At 32.9% G+C, this 24,544-nt stretch overlaps 1 protein-coding gene across 10 annotated transcripts in view; it reads left to right on the top strand.

The window, feature by feature from the left end:
- Window positions 1-24,544, top strand: part of ZNF148 (zinc finger protein 148) — a 106,841-nt gene that overhangs the window by 51,595 nt on the left and 30,702 nt on the right. For 9 of the 10 annotated variants that reach the window (XM_074330569.1, XM_019723691.2, XM_074330573.1 and 6 more), the window contains 2 exons: window positions 506-854; window positions 20,380-20,505. In XM_074330569.1, coding sequence (XP_074186670.1) covers window positions 522-854; window positions 20,380-20,505 — 459 coding nt within the window. In that variant the 5' untranslated portion in view covers window positions 506-521. The remainder of the gene's footprint in view (window positions 1-505; window positions 855-20,379; window positions 20,506-24,544) is intronic. The other variant, XM_074330597.1, reaches the window with a different exon arrangement.

Genomic DNA, 24,544 nt, shown 5'->3' on the forward strand with positions numbered 1-24,544 from the left:
TGTATTTTTTAAGACTACTAGTTTGGTGGATGATTTGTGGTACCTCTGTTTTAATGTTCATTTTTTTTATTAGTGCTGTAATTGACCATTATATTTAGTGACTATTTCTAAGTTTTAAGATTTCTCTGCTAGTATTCTGTCAGTTTATTTCTTAATGAATGCATTTCTTTTTATTTTTTACTTGTAAGACATTTTAGTACATTAAAGGATATGAATTCTTTGAGTGTTACAAATACTTTTCCCCAATTTGCTTTATGTCAGGTTTATTTTTTTTGTAAAAATAGATAAGGATTTTATGTCCTGATGACAAAAATGAAAATTTGTGTTTTAGCTTACCAACCTTTGAAAACTTGTCTAGGTAATTTACAAATTGGAGGCAATACTGAACTAAACGAGTAAAATTTTCTGTTAAGTGTGTACCTTTCATAATTTAAATTTAAAAAATTATAAAGTAGACATGTAAAACTAATTTGTTATACTTTGTTGCCAAACTTGGTCTTTCTAGGCAGTTATACTTAAGCATGAACATTGACGACAAACTGGAAGGATTATTTCTTAAATGTGGCGGCATAGATGAAATGCAGTCTTCCAGGGCAATGGTTGTAATGGGTGGAGTGTCTGGCCAGTCCACCGTGTCTGGGGAACTGCAGGAGTCGGTACTTCAAGATCGGAGTATGCCTCACCAGGAGATCCTTGCTGCAGATGAAGTGTTACAAGAAAGTGAAATGAGACAACAGGATATGATATCACATGATGAACTCATGGTCCATGAGGAGACAGTGAAAAATGATGAAGAGCAGATGGAAACACATGAAAGACTTCCTCAAGGACTACAGTATGCACTTAATGTCCCTGTAAGTAATTCCTTTATAAGATATTAAACGTATAATTAGAAACATGATTAATTTTGTATTAAGTAATACTACAAGTCATTGAAGAAACTTTGGGAAATGTTTAATAACTAAACAGCTCAAATGGGTGTTTTTAAATAGATACACTAAATAGTGACAGATCATATTTGAAAAGGCAAAATTAAGTTCTTGTATTACATACATTTTAGAAACTTATCTTTTCCAGGATAACATTTATTTTTTTCATCGGGATTACTGTGTCTTAAATTTCAAGTGCTTACTTTTTAAAGATAACTTTGTTTTCACTTCTGGGTTTCTCCTTAAAGGGCAGAAAGATTGAATCTTGAGCATAACTAGAAAAAGTTCATAAACTCGAGGGGTTTTCCTTCAACTTCTGTAACTCTCAGCAATTCCTGCCTTCTTTAGTTTTTAAAATTACCTTCTTAAAGTATATCAAACCTTTAGTCTTTTCTATTTACCCTAGACATCATGTCTTATCACCTAAGGTATTTTTTTGTAGGCACACCCATAACTTTTTTGCCTCCTTGTGTTTTTACCTGCTAACCAGCAAAACCACAACCCTAATGTAATCTACTTCTATTATTTCTGTGATATTAAACCTGGATTCCTTTCAGTGCATCTAACATACGGTACTTTGGCTTTAGAACCTTCAGACATACCCTGCCCTGTGTTTTAACCTAGTGAGTCCTTCACCACCATCAGCTTGCCACTTCTGTCCAGTCTAGACTGAGTCCATGCAATAGGGACTTGTGAATACTTGCTCATTGTCTTTCTGTCTGATAGATTGTAGGCTCTACAAGAGCATGACATTTTCCTTATTTTCCTTTCTATGCCAGTTGTTGGCACATGGTGTGAATAAATGGATAACTACTTGTAGTTGTGTTCTAATACATGTGCTTACCAACTTACCTGGCCCACTGCAGTAGCCTTTTCATTTTGTAGCCTGTTGTGATAGATTACGTTAATTGATTTTTGAATGTTGAACCAGCCTCGCATATCTGGAATAAATCCCACTTGGTTGTGGTGTATAATTCTTTATTCATTGATGGATTTGATTTGCTGATATTTTGTTGAAGATTTTTACATCTATGTTTATGAGATAGATTGGTCTAGTTTCCTTTTCTTGTAATATCTTTGTCTAATTTTGGTATTAGAGTAATCCTGGACTCATAGAATCAGTTAGGAGTATTCCCTTTGCTTCTGTTTTGTGGAAGAGAGTGTAGAGAATTGGTATAATATCTTCCTTAAATGTTTGGTAGAATTTACCAGTGAATCCATATGGCCTGGTACTTTCTTTTTTGGAAGGTAATTACTGATGCAATTTCTTTCATAGATGTAGACCTATTCAGATTGTTGTGTGAGTTTTGGCAGATTGTGTCTTCCAAGGAATTGATCCATTGCATCTAGATGAAATGGATTTGTGGGCTGGAGTTTTTCATATCATTTATTCCCTTATTATTTTTTTTCAATCTACATGGGATCTGTAGTGATGTCCCCACTTTCATTTTTGATATTAGTTATTTATGTGTTCTCTCTTTTTGTCTTAGTCTGGCTAGAGGTTTGCTGCCTTTTATTTTAAATACAATTTTTAAGTGTAAAATAGTATTAACTATATTCACATTGTTGTAAAACAGATCTCTAGAACCATTTCATCTTGCAAACCTGAATTTCTATACCCATTGAACAACAATTTCCCATTTTCCCCTCCCCCCCAGTAGAGGCTTACTGATTTTATTGATATTTAGAAAGAACCAGCTTTTGATTTTCACTATTGATTTCCATTTCTCAATTTCATTGATTTCTGCTCTAATTTTTACGATTTATTTTCTTCTGTTATTATAGATTTAATTTGCTCTTTTTTTCTAGATTTCTAAAGTGGAAGGTTAGATGATTGATTTTAGGTCTTTCTTGTCTAATATATATATACACACATATATATGTGTATATATATAATACACACACACACACACAGTGAATGCTATAAATTTCACTCTAAGCAAACATTGCTGTTGCTATGTCCCATAAATTTTGATAAGTTGCATTTTTTTTATTTTGTTCAGTATATCTGTTAATTTCTCCTGAGATTTCTTATTTGATCCATGTGTTATTTATAGGTGTGTTGTTTAATCTGCAAGTATTTGGGGATTTTCCAGCTATTTTTCTGATGCTGATTACTAGTTGAATTCCATTCTGGTTTGAGTGCATATATTATATATTTTCTAGTCTTTTAAATTTGTTAAGGTGTACTTTATGGCCCTAAATGTGGTCTGTTTTGGTGAATGTGTACTCTACTGTTGTTGGATGAAGTAGTCTGGTACGTTACAATAACCTTTTTATTGGACCGACTGTAGTCTGAGCCTTGTCCAACGTATATTGCAGGCAGTTTCTATAGTGAACTTTCCCAAATGAGATTTATTCTTCTGACTCCCCTATTACAACTTCTTCAAAGGTTTCTTGTTGCCAAACAGCTAAAATATACCCTTTTGCATTGCTGAAAGAGCCTTCATAATCAGGTCTCATCCAGGTCCGTACACAATAATTTAAGCCCCTCTCCCCACTTCATTCTTTAAGCATATCACAAGGTACTTTAGTTGTCCAGGTCCACTCTTATTTTTTTTTATTGCTTCTATACATGTTGTATGTACCTACAACATTCTTTGTTTGGCAATCTACCACTTTTCACTTCTCAGTTTAAAAGCTTTCTCTTTTGTGTGATTTTCATTATGGTACCTAACTTATTTTGCCTTTCTTTGCTGGCAAGACTATAAGGTCTCTTTTGTGGAGCCTGTCTAATTATGTATGTTCTAAGTGGAAATACATATATTTTTTTAATTGAGCAAAAAGTTTAAAGTGAAATGCTCTCAGAGTTTTGCGTAAACTTGTATAACCCACAATCCATCAAGATACAGAATTTTTGGTCATTCTAGAAAGTTTCTTTGTGTTTCTTCCTGATCAGTTCCCTCCACAAGTGTTGTTTTTTTGTTTTTTTTCTGTGATAGATTAGTATTGTCCCTTGAGAACTTCATGTGAATGGAGTCATATGTAACTCTTGTGTCTGGCTTGTTCTGCTCATAATAATGTTTTTGCAGTTTATCCATGTTGTTTTGAGTGTATCAGTAAGTGCTTCATTCCTTTTCATTGTTGATTAATATTGTTTTATTATCTTAAATTTTGTTTATTAATTTCCCTTTTATGGTTATTTGTGTTATCTCTATTAAAAGTTTTCAAACTTTATGAATAAAGTTATTGTGAACATTCTTGTACAAGTCTTTTTTCATTTCTTTTGGGTATGTTTTTATAGAAGTTAATCATTTCTCTTTATTTCATTTGATCCAGTATCTATCTTTGCATCAGTGTTACACTATCTTGATTGCTGTATTTTTTATAGTAAATATTGAAGTCAGGTAGTGTAAGTCTTCCAATTTTGTTATTCTTTTGCAAGATTGTTGTTACTATTCTAGGTCGTTTGCATTTCTATATAAAATAATAGAATCAGCCTTTTACTTTTTTTTTATATAAAAAGAACCAAGTGGGTTTTGATTGGATTGCACTGATTCTGTATATTGAGTTGATGAAAACCAACATTTAAACAATACTGGCTTCCAATCCATGAACATGATACGAGTGTATCACTACATTTATTTACATTTTCTTACATTTATCTTAGTATTGTTCTGTAGTTTTCAGTGTAGAGTTTTGGGATATATTTTGTTCAGTTTACCCCTAAGTATTTCATTTTTTTGGATACAATTGTAAATGATATTTTAAAAAATTTCAGTGTCTTAATTGTTCATGACTAGTATATCTTAATTCTTTTTATATTGACTGTATAGCCTGTGACCTTGTTATAAGTACTTATTAGTTCTAGTAGTTACTTAGGTTTATTCACTGGCATATTGTCTAATCATGTTGTTCATACATTTTACATTTTCCTTTCCAATCTATACGTCTTTTACTTTTTCCTTCCTAGTTGCATTGACTAGGGCTTCCAGTACAGTGTTGAATGGAAGTGGTAAGAGTAGCTATCTTTGCCTTGTTTCTGACCGTTAGGGGACTGTATTCAGTTTTTCACCATTAAGAATTATTTCAGCTGTAGGTTTTTGATGGATGATCTTCATTAGGTTGAAGAAATTTTCTTTCTAGTTTGCTGAGCTTTTTTTTTAACTATGAATGCGTGTATACCTTCAAATGCTTTTTCTCCATCTATTAGATGATCATATGATTTTTTCCTCCTTATTAACATGGTCAATTACATTGATTTTCAAATATTAAATCAACGTTGCATTCCTGGGATAAACATGTGTCATCCTTTTTTTATGTTGTTGGATTTACTTTACTACTTCAAAATTTTTTTTCTGTGTTTGTTTATGAGGGAGGGTTATTAGTTTTGTTGCACTTTGTTTTAGGTATACTGGCCTCATTATAAATGAGTTCGGAAGTATTGCCTCTTCTATGTTCTGAAAATGTTTGTGTAAGATTGGTATTACTTCTGCTTTACATATTTGATAGACTTCATCAATAAAGCTAACCTGGGGCTGAGTTTTCTTTGTGGGAAAGGTTTTAATTCCAAATTCAATTTTAAAACATATGTAAGGTTACTCAGATTTAAAATTTTTTTCTTGAATCAAATTTGATAAGTTGTAGTTTTAAAGGAGTTTGTCCATTTCGTCTTAATTGTTGAACAAAAATGTCCATGATATTTTCTTATTTTTTTATTGTCTAAAGGATGTACATTTTCTTCTTTCTCATTCCTGATAGTGGTAATTTGGGTTTTTTTCTTGATTAGTCTGGGAAGAGATTTATCAGTTTTACTGGTCTCTTTAAAGAATCAAGTTTTGATTTTGTTGATTTTTTTCTTCCACTGTTCATTTTAATTTTAATTTATCTTTATTATTTCCTTTCTTCTACTTTTTAAAAAATTTGCCCTTCTTTTCCTAGCTTTTTAAAGTGGAGGGTTAGATGACTGCTTTAGACCTTTCTTCGTTTTTGATGTAAGCATTTGAAGCTCTAAACTTCTAACTTCCTTTATGAGTTTTTTGACCCATGAATTAATTAGAAGTGTTTTCCTTAATTTCTAAATATTTTGAAATTTTCCAGGTATCATTTTGTCATTGATATTTAATCACTGTATTTAGAGAATGTACATTGTATCATTTCAGCCCTTTTAAATTTATTGAGACTTGTTTTGGGGCCCAGCATATGAGTAGTTGGTGAATATTCTCTATTCACTTGAAAAGAATGTGTATTCTGGCTGCCCTTGGATGGGTTATTGTAAATGTCAATTAGGTCAAGTTGACTAGATATATTTTTCAGCTCTTTTTTATTAAATTTATTGGGGTGGCATTGGTTAATACATTACGTAAGTGTACAATTCTATAATATATCATCCATATATTGCATTGTGTGCTCGCCACCCATATTCTAGTCTCCCTCTGTCACCATATATTTGGCCCCTCTTCAGCTCTTTTATACCCTTATTAATCTACTTGTTTTCCAACAGTTAAAGTTTGTTTGCAGAAAGGCCCAGTTCAAAATTATATGTTGCATTAATTGTCATGTCTCTTAAGTTTTCTTTAGTCTGTGTTAGTTTCTAACTTCAAAAATTTTATAATACTTGAAAATTACTGACCATTTATTCTGTAGAATGTCTCTAAGTTTGGGTTTATCTGATTTTTTTCCCTCTTAATAAGATTTAAGTTATTACGTTTGGCAGGGATATCACAAAAAGTGATAGTGTGCTCTCTCTCCATTGCGTTCTAACATGTGGCACATGGTTTTTATTGGCCCTATTCTGATGATGGTTTACTTTGATCAGTTATTAAGGTGATGTCTGCCAGGTTTTCCCATTGTAAAGTTAATCTCATACCTTATTACACTTTTTAATTTGTTCACTTACTTATTTGTATCTATGAATTTAGGAGTTTTATTGTAGTCATTGGGTTAAAATCTATTATATGATTATTTTATGCTTGGTTTAAGGTTTGGCCAATCAGAGCCTCTTCAAGGTGGCTTCTATGTTCTTTTGACATGTCCCATCAATCTTTAGCACTTTCTTGCCTTCTATCATGAAATATTCTAGGCTTATCTTGTAATTTTCCTCCCTCAACCCTGAAATCAGCCATTTCTCTGAGGAGTTCTGGTTCATTTTAGTGGAGAATGGTAGTTAGGAGCCAAGATCTGGGGCTCAATGTGCTGCTTATTGCTGTTGGGGGCGTAGCTGCTCCCAGGCCTGTCAGTGGACAAAGCCAGAGACTATATGTATATTTATAATTACGTACATTTATATGTATAGATGTACATCCATTTACATTTATAATTCATATCAATGTTTCCCCATTTTGGCTATTAAAAATAAAGCTGCTATGACCATTCATGTGAAGGTGTTCATAAGAACATACATATACATATCTCCAGGATAAATAACCCATCATACCCCTACCACCAAATATAATCACTTTAACATTTTGGTATATGTACACTCTATGCTTTTTTTGATATGCATAACATGTATCGGATCATGTTGCTTTTTTTCACACTTTTACCAACTTTCTCAACTCCTTATTCTAATGCATATTTTTAAAAATGTCTGCTTGATAGTCCATATTTCGGGATATATATGGACTTAATCCATAATTAAGTTCTCTTACTACTAACAGATAATGATAAATTTGAGTAGATTCCGAGAATGAATCAGTTGATATACACCCAATGGGCAGAATTGAAGATTTGTGTAACATTGCTCTTTATACTGCAACATAATAGGCATGAGAAATTATATTCCTTCTTACTTATGCGTTCCTGCTGGTAGAGCAGAGTGGTGAAGGGCAAGTCAAGTCTTGGGATCATGAATATACATTTTTTAATTAGAGGATTTTGATCTAGGACAATACGATCCAAGTCCCCGAAAGTATGAAAACTTAAGCTACTTGGCCTTCTTCATTTCTAGATTGTGTACTAAAGCCCTTTAAAAATAGATATTGGGGGCAGCCAGATGGCTCAGTTGGTTAGTGCGAGCTCTCAACAACAAGGTTGGAACTCATGGGCCCTGGAGAAACACACTGCTCCCCAACATTCCCCACTTAAAAAAAAAAGTGTCAAATTTAAAATTAGAAAATAAATGAATAAAATAGATGTTGAACATATTAATGGTTTTCTTTGTTCATTTACTTGGAAGTCACAAAAAACTTTATTTCATATTAACTTTTTTTGTTAATTCAAAATAATTGAGTTTTCTTAAATTGTTACTAACAGTTTAGATTTTGTAGCCTATATAAACTCCCCAGTATTTTGTGGTAGTTGAAGTAAAAGTTTTTCATTTGTGATAACTGCTGATTTTCAGGATTTGTCTTGATCTTACTGCTCTAAATGAGTCACCCAATTCAATGGCCCTACCTTTTCAACAGCAGTCTACAGGCCAACTTTTGAATGTATATAGTTTACTCATTAGAATATTGTTTTTAATATATTAGAAATTTAAAATAAAATTTAATAAAATCAGTATTTCAGTTCCTTATTCTTACTAGCCCCATTTCAAGTGCTCAATAACCATATTTGGTTAGTGGCTTCTGTATTGGACTGTGTAAGATAAAGAACACTTCCATCAGCGTCGCAAGTTTTATTGGATAGGTACTTTAGAAAGCTTTTCAACTGAGAAATTTATTTCAGAAACTTGAAAAAAAAGTATTTGATTTATCCTTTTTATTCTTAGATCCATTCAAGAGGAATTGGGAAATGATAACTCTTTATGGTCTTTATTTTTCCAGTTTGATGGCAAGCATGTTGAAGACAAAAGACATATCTGTATTCACAAAATGGAGCAAATTGTGATTCATAATTTTATCTGTCACCTTTGTTTTCTAGGAAACTTGGTTTGTATCACTTTAGTGAAAGGATTTTATAAACAAAGTGCTATTAAAAAATCATGTTCTAGTTATATTGATATAATTAAATGTAAAGTATTTCAGGTATTTATAAGTCCTAAAAAAGTGTATTTCAGTATTCACGTAGCATTTTATTTTAGTCACAAATTTCTGTGCTACAAAACAGCAAGAATAAAGTTGTAGGCATACTTTCATTTATATTTATGATTATTTTATTTAATGCCTAGGAAACTCAGAATATATTTGGCCATTGGTATAAGAGCTCTGTTTTGTTTTTTAGTTTTTAAATTTCCTTAAGTCTTGTCATTAGTTTAAGGAGGCTTATATAGATGTTTTCCCAAATACATCTTGCCCCAGTTAATAAAGACCTAATAGGCTGAGGCTAGGAATTTTATATATATATATATATATATATATATATATATATATATATATATATACACACACATACATATATATGTATGTATGTATGTATGTATGTATACACACACACACACACACACACATATACATATAAAACGGGTGACTTTTCCACTTCTATTTTTAAAAAAGGAATCATTTTACTCATTTCAGTGATTTTAAAATACTTTTGCCACATATTTTGTACTCTGATTTATTGCAGAGTTGGACTGCATTTATTGGTAACAAATGATCTTTCACAGTTGTCCTGGAACATGATAAATCTGTTTGCCTTAGTATGTATCTGCTTAAGTAGTCAGTGGTAGGCTATGTTTCACCCTCTCTTTTTGGCTAACTCCCAGCTTATCTCCATTACATAGTTTACTTTTTCAACAAAGTCTTATTAGTTGTAGCCAGTTCTTATCATTGCTTTTCTATTCAAGTTCATTTGAGGGGTTCAGAAGTAATATCGGGGCTGTGTGTTGAAGAAGTGCTTTTTTTCCCCCATTCAAATACTTTCTACTTCAGCATACTCTTTGGATATCATTTTCAGAAATAGATGTATAGTTGAGCTCATTTTAAGGTGAATAGATGGTAATTTATATTAACTTTCTAGGTTTTGTTTTTATAAAAAAACAAGATTTTACTCCCATTCTACATGGCTCTTAGAAAGTGGCCCTATTTCGTAGGAATCAATATTTGAGCAGAAAAACATGGAGTGAGTAATCCTGCTTCAGAGTTTTTCCTGGTGAGTCATGTTGCTTACTGTTATTGATTTCAACTCACCTGGTAAGTAAATGAATCAAGGTATCTCTTCTAGTGAGTTGTTTTAGGGAGCTAATCCAGAATGATCTGTTTTTCAGTTATTCTCCTATGCTCTTAAAGTAGTTTGACTCAACTTAGCCTCCCTTCCCTTAGGTGGACGTAAATTGTTCATGGAAGATTTGTTTCTAGATGATTAATAACATAGCCAGTTTCCTAACATTTTCAATATAGTTCTGTCTAACCTTTGATGTCTAATTAATTGATCTGGATTTATGAAAGAGTGGTTCTGAATGGGAGTTATACTCTCTTACTTAAGTCTGTGATGCACAAATGGAAATCATTATTGACAAGGCTATGATAGAATTAGCCTCTCTCAGAGATGTCTAGTTTGGTTTTTTTCATAATTGTATGATATAGTTTATTGTAAAAGGACTACATAGACATTGTAAAAGAATAGAAGAGAACAAAGTAAAAATTCCTTGTTTCCAACACACCTGCTCTCATTCCAAAGTGATAACTAATATTGATATGCTTCTGGAAATTTTTTATTTATGAGCAAACATACAGAATGTGTGTGTGTGTGTTTCTATATAACATGTTTTGTCATTATAATGTATATTTTGTGAAATATCTTTGTTTTACATAAATTAGGGGATGCTATTTGTATGCTTTTGAAATTTGCATTATTCAGTAACAGAAATTTTCATGTTATTGCATATAAACTGGCTTATTTATTTTACTGACTGATTAAACGGTGTTCCTTATTTTATTTAACCATTTCCCTATTGATGGATTTTTATGTTATTGCTAGATTTGTTTGAATGCAATAATGGTGAAAGGATCATGCTTGAATACATATAGACATAGATCTCTTTATATACATTGTGTTCCTTGTATCTGTACACTTGCACATTTGTAACACCATTTCTCTAGGTGTATGTCTTTTCATTGAATATGACATTCATATAGAAAAGTGAACATACTTGTGTAACCAAGTATCCGGATCAAGACAAAACATCAGCAGCGTGCCAGAGGCCTTCCTCCTCTTCTATCCCTCTTAGTCTCACCCCTCCTTTAATTAAAGATTACCACTGTCCTAACTAACACTTTTATCATGGTCTATTAGTTTTAACCTGATTTTGAATTCAGTAGAAATAGAATCATGCACTATCTACTCTATTGTCTGATTATTTTACATCGTTTATGAGATATATCCATGTTATTGCATGTAGCAGTAGTTTATTCTCATTTCTATGTAATTTTCAGTTGTATAACTATATCAAAATTTATTCATTCTAGTGTAGGCATTTAGATTGTTTCAAGATGTTGGCTATTACGTAAAGTGCTGCTGTGAATATTCTTGGATGTGTCTTGGTGCGTGTATGTACTCATTTCTGTTGGTTATGTACTTAGGATTGAATTTGCTGGTATGCATATGTTCAGCTGTAGTAGATCCTGTCAAAAGTTTTTCGTAGTGGGTTTGCCAATTTATACTAATTACTCCATGTTCTTTATATTTGGTATTGTCAGTCCTTTTAATTTTAGTCATTTTAGTGGTTTGACAACAGTATTGCTATGTGATTTTAGGTTACAGTTCACTGATAGCTAATGAAATTGAGTACCTTTTTCATGTTTACTGGCAATTTGGATATTGTTTTTTTGTAAGGTGCATGTTTACCTTTGCCCTTTTTTTAAATTAGGTTGTTTCTCTTACAGATTTGTAGTAGATCTTTATTTGTTTGATACATGTATATATGTATATGTGTGTGTGTATGTATACATAAACATATGTATATATAGATATATATACACACACACATATATATATATATATATATATATATATATATATATATATATATAGCAGTTATCTTTTCCACTCTGATTTGCCACTCTTTTGATAAACAGAAGTTAATGTTAATAAAGTTCAATTTATAAGTCTTACTTTTGGTTAGCGTTTTGTGTATCCTGTTTAAGAATTCTCTGCCTGCAAAGGTCATGAAACTATCTTCCTTTGTTAACGTCTAGACGCTTTTATGTTTTCTTCTCCCATTTAGATTAATAGACCATTTGGAATTGATTTTTGCTGATGTGAGATAGGTATCGAGATTTATTTGATGTCTTTTTTTTCACTTATAGAAATTGTTTTACTTTCATTTTGCTGGCTTAATGTTTCAGTTCTTAGAACAACTTAGTATATTAAGGTGATAGCGTTTTCTTTCATTAATCATAGGGATTTATATTAAGACTGGACTTAATAATATCTTTTTAAGATTATGAAGTAACATACTTGTTGAGAAAATGTAAAAAATTTAAAACTATGAAGAAGAGAAAAATTACTGTAATTTTACTACTCTAGGATAACTACTGACATTTCATTGGTAGCATTTTAGTGTTTCCTTTTTCTGTTTGTTTTTGTGTATTTGTATGAAATTTGCTGCATATGTATTTGTATGTTTGTATAAAATTGTAAAAGTATATTTATCTACATATTTCATGTTTATCAGTTAACCTTAAACCATGAGCATTTCACTATGTCATTAATATTATTCAAAAGTAAGATTTCTAACTATATGTCATATAGCTGTATTGTAATTTATCTATTATTAGATATTAGACTGCACTGTTTTTACTATCATATAAATAATACTGTGATGTTATATGTAGACATTGTTGTCATGTGAGATTATTTCTTCAGTATAGATTTTTTAAAGCTCTTAGTATACATTGGCCAATTTGTAGTCCACAAAAGTTGACTAGTTTATTCTCCCTTTGGTAGTATGTGAAATTTCCAACTTAATATCTTTATAAATGATCTAGAGTAGGAAATATGAAATACAATTTCTGAATTTGTATATGATGTTGAGAAAGACAACGGGACTTGGTCTTGGGTTGGGAGTGGAGAAGAAAATGAAAAGATGTCCTTAGACAGGAGATTGAGATAATATAACATATTATTGAAAGACAGGGAATTTGGATGGAGGTTCTGGTGTGAAAGGAAAGATTTATTTTTAGCAATATTGAGTTTTAGATAATAGAATGTCTAAGAGATGTTTTGTAGAAGTTGGTAATCCTCTATATCTAAGCAGTTACACATCTATAATTGTATAATAATTAATAACCATAAGTATTTGCGTAGAACTTGGTGGTTTTCAAAGTGCTCTTCATGTAATCTCATTTGATATTTTGATGTGTATGAGCTGGATATTATTACTACCACTAATTAACTGATGAGGAAATGATTATGATAAGTGGCATCAATCTACTGTATACTGCTATGTACTGTAATTGATGCTTTATGTATATAATCTCTTAACTCTATAGAAATTCCGTGAGGATCATTTCCTCTATTTTTCAGTTGAAGAAAGTTCCAAATGATTAAATTTTAGTTATTTAGCTTAACACTGCTAATATTACTATAGAATTAGATTGTGTTTCATTTGACTCACAATGCTTTTCTTGTTTTGCCATACTACTTCTGGAAGCCAAGTTTGCCCAGATAGTAATTGGAAGAGGTGTGATTGAAGCTCAAAGTCTTACGTTTTACGTAACTATTGTTGGTGTTTTGTCCACTTTATTTTAAAAATTCTTTTCTTTTCATTAGTAGTAGATATTATAGAACCACTAGAAATTCTTTCCATATTCTGGTAGTAACCAAACTATAGTTCATATATGGAAAAATAAAATATACTTATGCAGAAATAATTTTTAAATAAATTTGGATAATTTAGATTTATTAAGCAGTTGTAGTAATGGAAATAACACTGGATTAAAAGATTTAAGATTTTGATTTAAGTCCAAGTGTTGAAACTTAATAGCTTGGGTAAGATACCTCCCTAAAGTCTTAGTTTTCTTATTGGAACTTAAGGATTAAAAAAAAAAAAAAGTTCACAGATCACAGTAGTTGGGATCTCAGTTGCTAGATTTGAAAAATTTGTTTGTATTTTGGTTTCCCCTCTTAATGGGATTTTAGACAAGTAACTTAACTTTTGTGGCCCGTAATTTTTTTAGTTTTAGAATGGGATGAAAATACCTCACAGAGTTATTGTAAGATTAAATGCAATTGAGTACAGGCTAGAGGCCATGTGCCTCACTCCCCCAGCCCTCCCCCCAACTATCTTCTCCTAGCACCTTGGACAGTACCTGGTACATACTTGGTAAATGTTAGGTATGTCTTAGTTTATTATGCTGAGGAGGAGGAATCACAAATTTGTAGACCACCATATAAATGCTAAATATTTTTAAAAACAGCTTTATTGAGGTATAATTGATACACAAAAAATCTACACATACTTCATGATACTTGATGCATCATGATTCATGATGCAATTTGATAAGTTTGAGTGCTAAATATTTTTGTAGTTAGAAATATACAAATTTAGAGTAGTTTTTTAACTTTTTATTTTGAAATATTTTAGATTCATAAAAAAGTTGCAGAAATAGTACAAAGTTCACATAAACCCATCACCCAGCTTCCTCTAATATAAAAACTTATTCAACCATAGTACAGTTATCAAAACCAGGAACTTAATGTTGGTAAAGTGCTATTAACTAATAGTTTTACAGACTTTATTTTAATTTGTTTTTCCCCTAATGTCTTTTTTCTGTTCCAGGATTCAATTCAGAATCCCATATTTCATTTAGTTGTCCTGTCTTCTTAAGTCTCCTCTATTCTGTGGCAGTTGCTTAGTCTTTCCTTATCTTTTATGACCTGAGACTTGATGAGTACTAGTCATTTTGTAGAATTTCTCAGTTTGAGTTTGATGTTTTCTCATCGTTACACTGAAGCTGAATTTTTTCACAGTTCCATGGAATTGATGTTGTGTTCTGCTCAATGCACCGTATCAGGGAATACAAAATATGGATATGTCTTATTACTGGTGATATTAACCTTGATACTTTGTTAAGGTGATACCTGCCAGTTTTCTCCACTGTAAAGGTATTATTTTTCACTTTGTAATTGACACATATCTTAGAGGAGATACTTTGAGTCCGTTTAAATATCCTGTTTCTCCTCAAATTGTTAACTGCTGATTTTAGCATCCATCGGTGGACCCTGCATTAATCTGTTTGCCAAATTATGATTTTGTATTTTCCTCATTCCTTCTATATTTTGTTAGTTGTAGCTGTCCTTCTCTCCCATTTATATTTTGCAGTTTATGTCAGTAGGGATATTCATTTTATTCTGAGTTACAATCCAATACTGTGAATTATTTGTTGTTGAAATGTTCCAGCTTTGCCCATTAGGAGCTCATTTTGACTGGCTTTTGTGTCCTTTTGACATGCGCTGGTCCTTTCTCAGGCACCACAAGATGCTTCACCACAAGATGCCCCAGAATCATCTTATATATTTTCCCTTTCCCCAGCTCTGGAATCAGTCACTTCAAGGAGCCCCAGTTCCTTGTATTTGGATAATGATATTTAGAAACTAAGTTCTGGGTGCTGGTGTGCTGGATATCATTGCTTCTCGCCGATCGCAGCGCGTAGAGCTAGGAATGCATGGATGCCTACCACCCTGCATTGCACACTCTTCTGTACTAATGCATTGAGTTGGAGGGGCCCAGGCATCTGTATTAAAAGAGGTTGAATGGAGAAGAGGAAGGGGATGCAGAATACAGTTAAGGTGTGCCTAGATCAGCGGTTCTCAGAATTTCTGGTCTCCCTTTACTCTTAAAAAATATTGAGGATTCCTAACAGCTCTTATTTATATTGGTTATATGTGTCAGTGTTTACCATGTTAGAAATTAAAACTTGAGAAATTTAAATTTTATTACTTTATAAATAACAAATTCTCTTATGTTGTTAACATATAACATATTTTTAATGAAATGTAACCCTGTTTTGTAAAACAAAGAATTTAGTGACAATTTGTTTTACAATTTTACAGGTTTGTTTATTGCCTGGCTTATTAAAAGATAACTTGATTCTCATATATGCTAATAATCCATTCAGTCTGTGGTGTCATCACATGTTAGTTAGCTTCTGGAAAATGCCACTATATACTTGGAGAGAGGAGCGTTTAAAAAAAACAAACATATTCTTATGAAAGTATTTTTTATCTCATGGACCACCCGAAAGTGTGTCAGGGACCTTCAGGAGTCCCTGGATTACACTTTGAGAATCACTGGTATAGATTTGCTGAAATTCTTACAAAATAAAGGTACATACATATTAGAAGGATGGATTCAAAAGAACTTCTATGAGGAACAGGAGAGAACTTAAATCATGATGTTATAGAAATTGAAAGGAGAGAATTTCCAGGTAGGATGGGGGTGGACAGCACTGTTTCAGGTAAGGTAACTTGACCACTTTGTCTGCTTCATCTCACAGTTATCTAAATTATAAGACGGTGATATGGTTACCCAACTGCAAGTTGATACTGAGAAATATCACAGGGAGTAGGCTGGAATGTTTGTTGTGAACTGTGGATCCCTGAACTTTTTCAAAAATCAAAGGATAGCTATGGACTTTCTCAAACCCTGACAAATGTAGCTTCTTGCACATTTTTGTGTGCAAACATGGGTCAGGCAGAAGGGCGGGCGATGGCTTAGGACTCACAGAAAGGTCTGTCCGTCAGTGCTGCTCCTCCGCCTACTCCCGCGCTGTGGTTTGAGGAACCATGAGTTCCAATTCTTCCTGTTGACTGGTTACATCTAACTGTTCTTGCCAGAACCACTGTGGAAATACACGTGTACACACACACACACACACACACACATAATATACTTGGTCTTAAATTTCTCTTTTTTCTGGACTCCATGAATACTCCCAAATATTGCTAAAATTCTTTCTTTAGACAATGTGTTTGCAGTACAGTTAGTTATATCTTTCTTTTTACATTTAAACACTTGTTATACCTGTGGTCACTTTGATTCAACCGGTTTTCTAGGCAATATTTTGGAACAGATTCCTTCTGGCGATAAACACATTCTTTTTATCTGCTTTTATTCTCAGAATAACTATTTCTCTAAATTTGGGGGCAATTTTGTCTGTATGCTTACTATAGATTAATCTTTCAAAAAGTTTGGTCATAAGAGCAAGTTGTTGGAAGAATTTTGGTCCACGAGAACTTATAGGGGAAATTTAAGTGGGATTTTAGGCAGAGAAGTAGCTGGTGGAGTGAGGCAGATTATTTTGGAGAGGAGGTAAAGCGCCGGAACCTTGGGGATGGGTAGGAATGGAATCAGTACAGAGTAAAGAGGAAAGCACAGCACAGTGATGGGAAGATGAATGAGAATACCAAAAATTAAAGTTGAAAATTGAAAGGAACGTGCGGCTCCAGAAATGGAGAGGGGAGTTGGTAGGGACAGATACTTCTGCCAAGTGACCTAGGTCTTTTCTGTAAAGTAGATAATAAAGACTCGAAAGCTGAGATGGGGAGAATATAATTGACACCATAGACAACAAGGAGCTATTGTAGATCCCTCATTGGGGAAATGACAAGAAAACAGTGTTCTATTAACTTATACATGGAGGAATATTTTGGGGAGATGATAATTCCCTAAAGCAGTGAGGTTGATAAGATTAACTAGAGTGGATTGGATGCCCCTGGATATGGATGTAGGATATGGAGAATGAAGAGAAGGAAGAATTCAAAATATTCATTCTAAGGAGTTACCTTCTTATTTGGGAGTTGGGGGTAGAGGGAAAACCAAAATTTGCAAACCAAATCAGATACTCATTCACTGCATATATGTTTGGCAACATTTTAGGTAAATTTACATTTGTTATATCACTTATTAATATTATTGAGTCTGGAAGAAAGATGTTGAGAAGAGTAGCAGGTTTGGAAGAAAAAAATAAAAGGGGAGTATCTATGATAAACTTGCAGTTCTGCTTACGTCTCTTGTTTCATCCATGAAGTCTTCTGCCGTATGTCAAGTCTCTCACTTTGATTTCTACCCTTATTCCTTCTACCATTCATTTGGGTTGAGCCTGACATTTGTTGTCTTGAATTAGTTTTGTTTCATTTTTGTTTTTTGTTTTTTTGGGTAGTGCATCAAAATTCTCCATCTACGTATTTTAAGACCTTTGAAAAGGAGAACTTATATTTAGAATGCGTTCTCAATATCTAGAATTATGCTCTGCATGTATTAGAATCTCAGTAAATTGAAAGCTTTTGTTGTATTATTTTAGACTGACTGAGTTTAACACTTAGCAGGCACTTAATAGCTGTTGAACCAAAGAAGAATGGCTTATTTTCAGATGTCAAGATAATATATAGGTTTTATGAAATAGTTAAATATAAAAATAGAATAGATGGTTTATTTGGGGGCCAGAAATAGTGAAATAAGTCTTGAAAAAAAGAATCATTCTGGGTTCTGGGCTTGTTATCAGAATCAAGGGAAATATTTTTTCAATATATAGAGGCCTCTTTAAGGTTGGGAAAATAAAGATGAAAAATGAGGAAAACATCAGAATGATTAAGAGAGATGATTTAGAACTTGCAGGAAAGAGCCAGCTTGGAATGTGGAAAGGGGTGAGGAAGCGTGACAGCATAGGACTCTTCCATCGTGTAAGGATGCTGGGGAAGACGTTACATGAATATAGAAGGTAGATATGACATGGGAATCAGAATGCCATGATCTGCTGATACTGCTGGGTTTGGGTCTGTGCTTTCCCAATGTTGAAAGTCCAAGTACTAATATGAACACTTTGTGTATACATGGAAATTACATTAATCAGGTACATTAATCTTTTTCTCTGTTTGCATATAAAGGCTCTTCCTTGTTTATGAATAGCTCCTGATTGCAGAACTTACTTGTGCATTTGTCTTGCACTCCACTTGACACTTTTGCTAAAAAGTGTTCCTCTGTTTCTTATTGCTACATGCTACATTTTAGTGGTTTCTTTGCAATTTATAAGCTGACAAATAATGTTGGACAAATCTGTTGGAATTGCTTTTCGATGCTCCTGTGAAATAGGACAGAGCAATTCAATAGCTGCTTAGATAGTCTATTATCATTTCTCCTTCTCTCATACCCAGCCCAAGTAGTTGTATTTTAGTAAACATCACTTCAGAGATGGTGACATGTCTGTATTCCAAAGCCTTGGTGGTGGTGATTTCACCATTCTATGTTCTAAATAATACCAAAAGGAGCCATGAAGAGTGGTCACTAGTACTGTTCCGTAACCTGATAAAAAGAATTATTACCTGAAAAATCATTTACAAAAACATCATGTTTTTGTGCCAGTGTTCTCCTTGATTTGTGATTCTTATAATGCTTACATTTCAGGAATTTATGAAAACTTCCAGTTCCTTATTTTGTCAGTCTGAAGTCCCTGGCTTATGTTGCATTTCCTTATGAACCCCTTTTACACAGCTGTGTCTCCCAACTTTACACTAGGAATCCGGAAGATGTTCATGATATTTTTTGCACCTTTTTAAAAGTTTTTAAAAATGTAGCCATTAGTTCATTATGTTTCCTGGATTATCATCAAGGATTTTTTATTTTTTTAAAGCTTATAAGCAACATAAATGTATTTCTCACAGTTCGGGAGGCTGGAAGTCCGAGATCACGGTGTGAGCAGCGTAGGGTGAGGGGCGCCTTCCAGGTTGCAGACTTCTCCTGTGTCCTCACATGGTGGAAAGGTCAAGAATTTCTCATGTGTCTCATAGCCTGTTGAGTTCAAAGTTTCTTAGTTTTAAGATTCTTGTGTTATCATTTCAAGGATAGATGGATGACTGAGCACCACCACCAGTTCTAATGAGAATTGAGTTACCATCAGTGGTTGTAGAACCTTGGTGTATTTTTTATTTTTTCAGGACCAGCAACTGTGAGAACTGAGATCTAAAGATGGGTAACATTGTTGACATGGTAATGTTTCTTACTGTATTTCTGTATTTATTGTGTAGTTAGCATCACGTCTTGTACATAGCAGCAGACTAAAATCAGATGCAATTTGGTGATAGTTTGTTGTAGAGGCCGGAAAAAAAGTGTTGAGCTTAAAGATAATTAAATTTTCATTGTTAGTTTGTCTTCCCTTTCTTTTGATGTGAGATTACCTTTTAGAGTTTTGTGGTGTTTTCCTGGTATTTCGTAAATTGAGAGAAAGCCTACCATGAAGTCTAAATATCCTTTTTATCCCTCAATATTTTATTGACTTTTGGAATGTAACCTTTTTTTATGCTTTTAACTTCAGCATCAGTTTCCTTAAATGTGGGAGTGAAATTGATGTTACTCTCTTGACTTCTCCTTTATTCTGGTGGGTCTTATAATCATCTTTTCCCACGACTTCTTTAACCACTTTTTCCAGATAGGTGTTTGTAAAATCTTGGTTTATCCTCAGTTTATGTACCCTTGATTCTTATTTTTCAGTTGCCTATTGATAAACTCTTCAACACTGTTCACTAGCACACACACGTAATCATGGGAGCACCTATGTAGGTTGTAGCAAAGGATTAAACGTGTCGCAGTGGACTTCTGTTTACTTCTAAAATTGGCTTTTTTTTTTTTTAACAGATAAGTGTAAAGCAGGAAATTACTTTTACTGATGTGTCTGAGCAACTGATGAGAGACAAAAAACAAATCAGAGAGCCAGTAGACTTACAGAAAAAGAAGAAACGGAAACAACGTTCTCCTGCAAAAGTAAGAGAATATATTAAGGTGGTGGACCCCAACCGATTAATCCTAAACTAGAATCCTAATCTTATGGCAGGAACCTCGCTGGAGCACAAGGCAGCCCTAAAAGTCTTACGTGGCCTAGGAAAGTTGGAAGGTTGCATCAGCTTCATCAGGAGGAAGGAATGCGTGCCTTCATGGAGGTGGTGGGCCATTGCTTTCAGTTTTTCCATTTCTCTTTCACCATGTCTTTTTCCTAAAAACAAAATTTCTTTCCCTGTATCTCTATTTTGTTTAAAAACTGACGGATGGTAATGCAGTACCCTGCTTCTCATTCATATTAGTTTTACTTATTTTAATATTATGGTTTTAGGAAAATTCAATACCAATTATTCATCAGGAAACAGTTGTGGGATACCTGTGCTAGAATAGAATGTAAGCTCCATGAGGGCAGGGACTTTATTTTATTCACAGCTACATCCCAAGAGCTTGGGATAGAAGGCATAATAGACCCTCAGTAAATATTTTTTGGGTGATTGAATGGATTAGTAAACAAGTGACCCACTAAACATTATTAGGAATTGCTTCCCTTTTTTTCCCACATCAGTGCAGTAATAGTAGGCTATATGTAACATTTTGGTATTCCTAGGAAGCCTGTGCTGTGTATTTGCATATAGTTATTTTTCATCTTTTGTTTTATTTTCTCATATATAGTAAAGAAGGCTTTTTAAAAAAGATCATATTATAACATGACCTTTTAATTTTGATGGCTGTTCTTGCATTTGTGATTTAAATCATAATCATTATCATTATTTGTGTATTTTTGGACTCAGTGGTATACTGGAGCCAGCTTATACTGGCTTGCCAGAGCTGATTGCTAAGTTTTCAGGAATTTTGCAAGACAGTGCTAAAACCATTGGTAGCTTAAAATTAGCCATTGTGAGAATATTTATACCATGGAAATAAGCAGTTTTCCAACCCCTTGACTCCATCTGTTGTTAAACATTTACATACCAGCATACCACTGCTTTTGGGATAGATAAGTATGACTATTATAGAAAAGTTTGAAAAATATAGAAACTGAAATAACCCATAGTCATATTTCCTTAATTTTCTGCCATATTCCCTTTCTATTTTCAAATTTGGATGGATGGATGAATCGATCAATAGATACGTTTTCCGTATTTTTAACACTTAAAGTGGTGTAAACTATTTTTACATTTAAAGTCATTAATGGTTTTTATAAGAATTTTATTAGCTGCATATTAAATTAGTTTTGATGTATCACATTATATTCAGTGATTGCTTTGTTGTTGGAAAATTGTATTCTCTTTACCTTCATTTTAAATCATGCTGCACTTAAATAGTTGTATATACATATTCATGCGCTACTGAATCAAAGGGCATGAATTTTTTAAAAAGTTTATTAATGTTACTCCTTCCAGAAATGTGCCAGTTACATTGCTTCCTGAAGTGGACCTAAGGTGTGTCTGTCTACACACTCATTAGCCTTGAGTATGAGAGTTTTGCTTTTTTTGGAGCTTAAGATGAGTATATCAGTACAGTTTAAATTTTAATTTATTTAATTATTGGTTATACTAATCTTGTTTTTTCCCCATAATTATTGGCATTTTATATTTCATGTTTTGTGAAATCCCTCCATCCCTCCTTCCCTTTTCTTGGGGTTAATGTTTTTCTGAGCAATTTATATGATACTTTTCATTGGTTTGTTTTTTATATTAATGAATAAATCAAATTCTTCATTATAGAATAATACCAGGTTTAGAGGAAAAAATTAATTTCTAAAGTGTTTGTAATAGTGATTGATTATGTTACTTTGGGTTCACTGCTGATCTATGAGGACTCTGTTTCAAGGCTAAAAATAACATACCGTGTTTCCCTGAAAATAAGACCTAGCCAGACAGTCAGCTCTAATGCATCTTTTGGAGCAAAAATTAATATAAGACCTGGTCTTATTTTACTATAATATAAGACTGGGTATAATATAATATAATATAATATAATATAATATAATATAATATAATATAATATATAATATAATATAAAAGACTGGGGTCTTATTTTAATTTGTGCTCCAAAAGACGCATTAGAGCTGATTGTCTGGCTAGGTCTTATTTTCGAGGAAACACGGTAATATACATAAGTTCTACATTTTCCTTGATATTTTATTGCCATGTTTTTCTGGTACTATTCTTGAGTGTAATATAGTCTGAAATTCTGACTAAAACTCAGATTATTATCTTCTAGTAGGATGTTATTTGGTGGTATGCTCTAGGTGTTTGTAAATACAGACCAGATTTTTATAGAGTTTAAGCTATTTTGCTTGTCTATTTGAGATAGTTAAATTCATTTATAATGTATTATAATATATCTAAAGGTTTTAAGTATTTATATATATCTGTAGTTGCTAGATGACAGATTTGGCCTATTCCAAGTACGTTGTATATAAGAAAATGCTTTGGGGCAGTCTTTTCAGGGAATTCTTAGGATGGTGAAATGACCAGAAATAATATGTGGCAGACAGCGGTGTGAGAATAACAAAAACAGTTTTTAAATTGTTCTGACATGTTAACATGTAACGACGGAGAGTGGTTGTGGACTGTTTTTAACACAGGTCTACAATCTCCAGGTGGATGGTTTTTGTGTCTGGAGTCTTAGAACTTTGAGGCATAACCAGTGAGTTATTTTGTATTTTCTTAGGCATATGTTGAAAAACTTACACTTCTGATTTTTCATTAAAGTAACTCTTCCTACCCTTTTATATGAAGAGCAAGAAAAGCTTATCTTGTGTTTATGAATTAGTGGTGTTGCTTGTTTTAAATTCCTTAAAAACATCTTGAAATTTCTCAAAGAATTACAATTTATTATGCCAGAGGTCTCCACTCTCCCCCAATACCTTTCCCAAATCTTGAATTTTGCCATTGGAGTATTTTGAATATATGTCACCACTGTGTCATGCTAGATTGGGGATCTGTCTTAAACAACAGTAATGTGATAGACTTTTAGTAAAAATATCAGAGCTTATATACCCATATAAATGTGGCTCCCTTCAAGATAAGCTTTGTGGTGAGTAATACTGTATTGTTAGGTCATCTTCAGCAGCTATGGATTTTAAGCAGTAATTGCTTTTTGAGCCTTTGACATGTGGCAAAGCCTAGTCTTCTTAAGGTACATTTGATACTTGAAAATTGCCAGAATACATTCGGCATCATGTCTTTAGAATAAGAGGGTGGTCAAGTTATTTGATTCTCTCATGTAATAAGCTATTTTATACAAATAAATTTTTCACGTAATAAATGCTTGTCCCTGTTTTTAAATGTCAAATTTAATTTTAACTACTTTGTTGGAAATCTTTAATGGGTTTTCTTTTTAAATATAGTGCATTTGAACATGATTCAGCTTTTAATGTCTTAGGGTTGATGTTGTAAACATTAAAAAAACCCAACAAACCCACTTGTGTTGTAATGAAGCCCTCTGGGAGACTGATGTATTAGGGCTTTTCCCCCCTTAACCGTGAAAATTCCTGACTGCTAGATTTTGGTTTTTGACTGCTTATAATAGCTTAGCTGTCTCATTCCTTAATGACATGCTATTCATTTTTACATTGCTATACCTATGTGGCCACTTGACATCACATTCTGTTGCCCCTTTGAATCTGTTTTTGTCTTGTGGATTAGGACTACAGAGAACTATAGTTACTAGAAATGTATGAAAAGTCTCAGTAGACCTAATTCAGTTTCCATGCATTCATAGTTTTCCCTTCTGGCTCTGCATTAGAGTCACCTATAGACCTTTTCCATTTATAAATACCCAGGTCCCATCCCTGGAGATTCCTATTCAGGGGATTTCCATATATACTTTAAAGAGTGATTGTGTAAATTTCAAGTCTTGATACTAGAAGTTTCTGGAGAAATGAGGTATTTATCACCTGACTTTGCTGTTGACCTGCTAGTTGATTGATTAGGAGATAACATTTTCCACCACAAAAGGTTTAATGAGGATTGTTAACATTGATGAACTCTAAGAATCCTTTTCAGTAAAATAT

The sequence above is a fragment of the Rhinolophus sinicus genome, linkage group LG01, assembly GCF_036562045.2.
Source record: "Rhinolophus sinicus isolate RSC01 linkage group LG01, ASM3656204v1, whole genome shotgun sequence".
Lineage (NCBI taxonomy): Eukaryota > Metazoa > Chordata > Mammalia > Chiroptera > Rhinolophidae > Rhinolophus > Rhinolophus sinicus.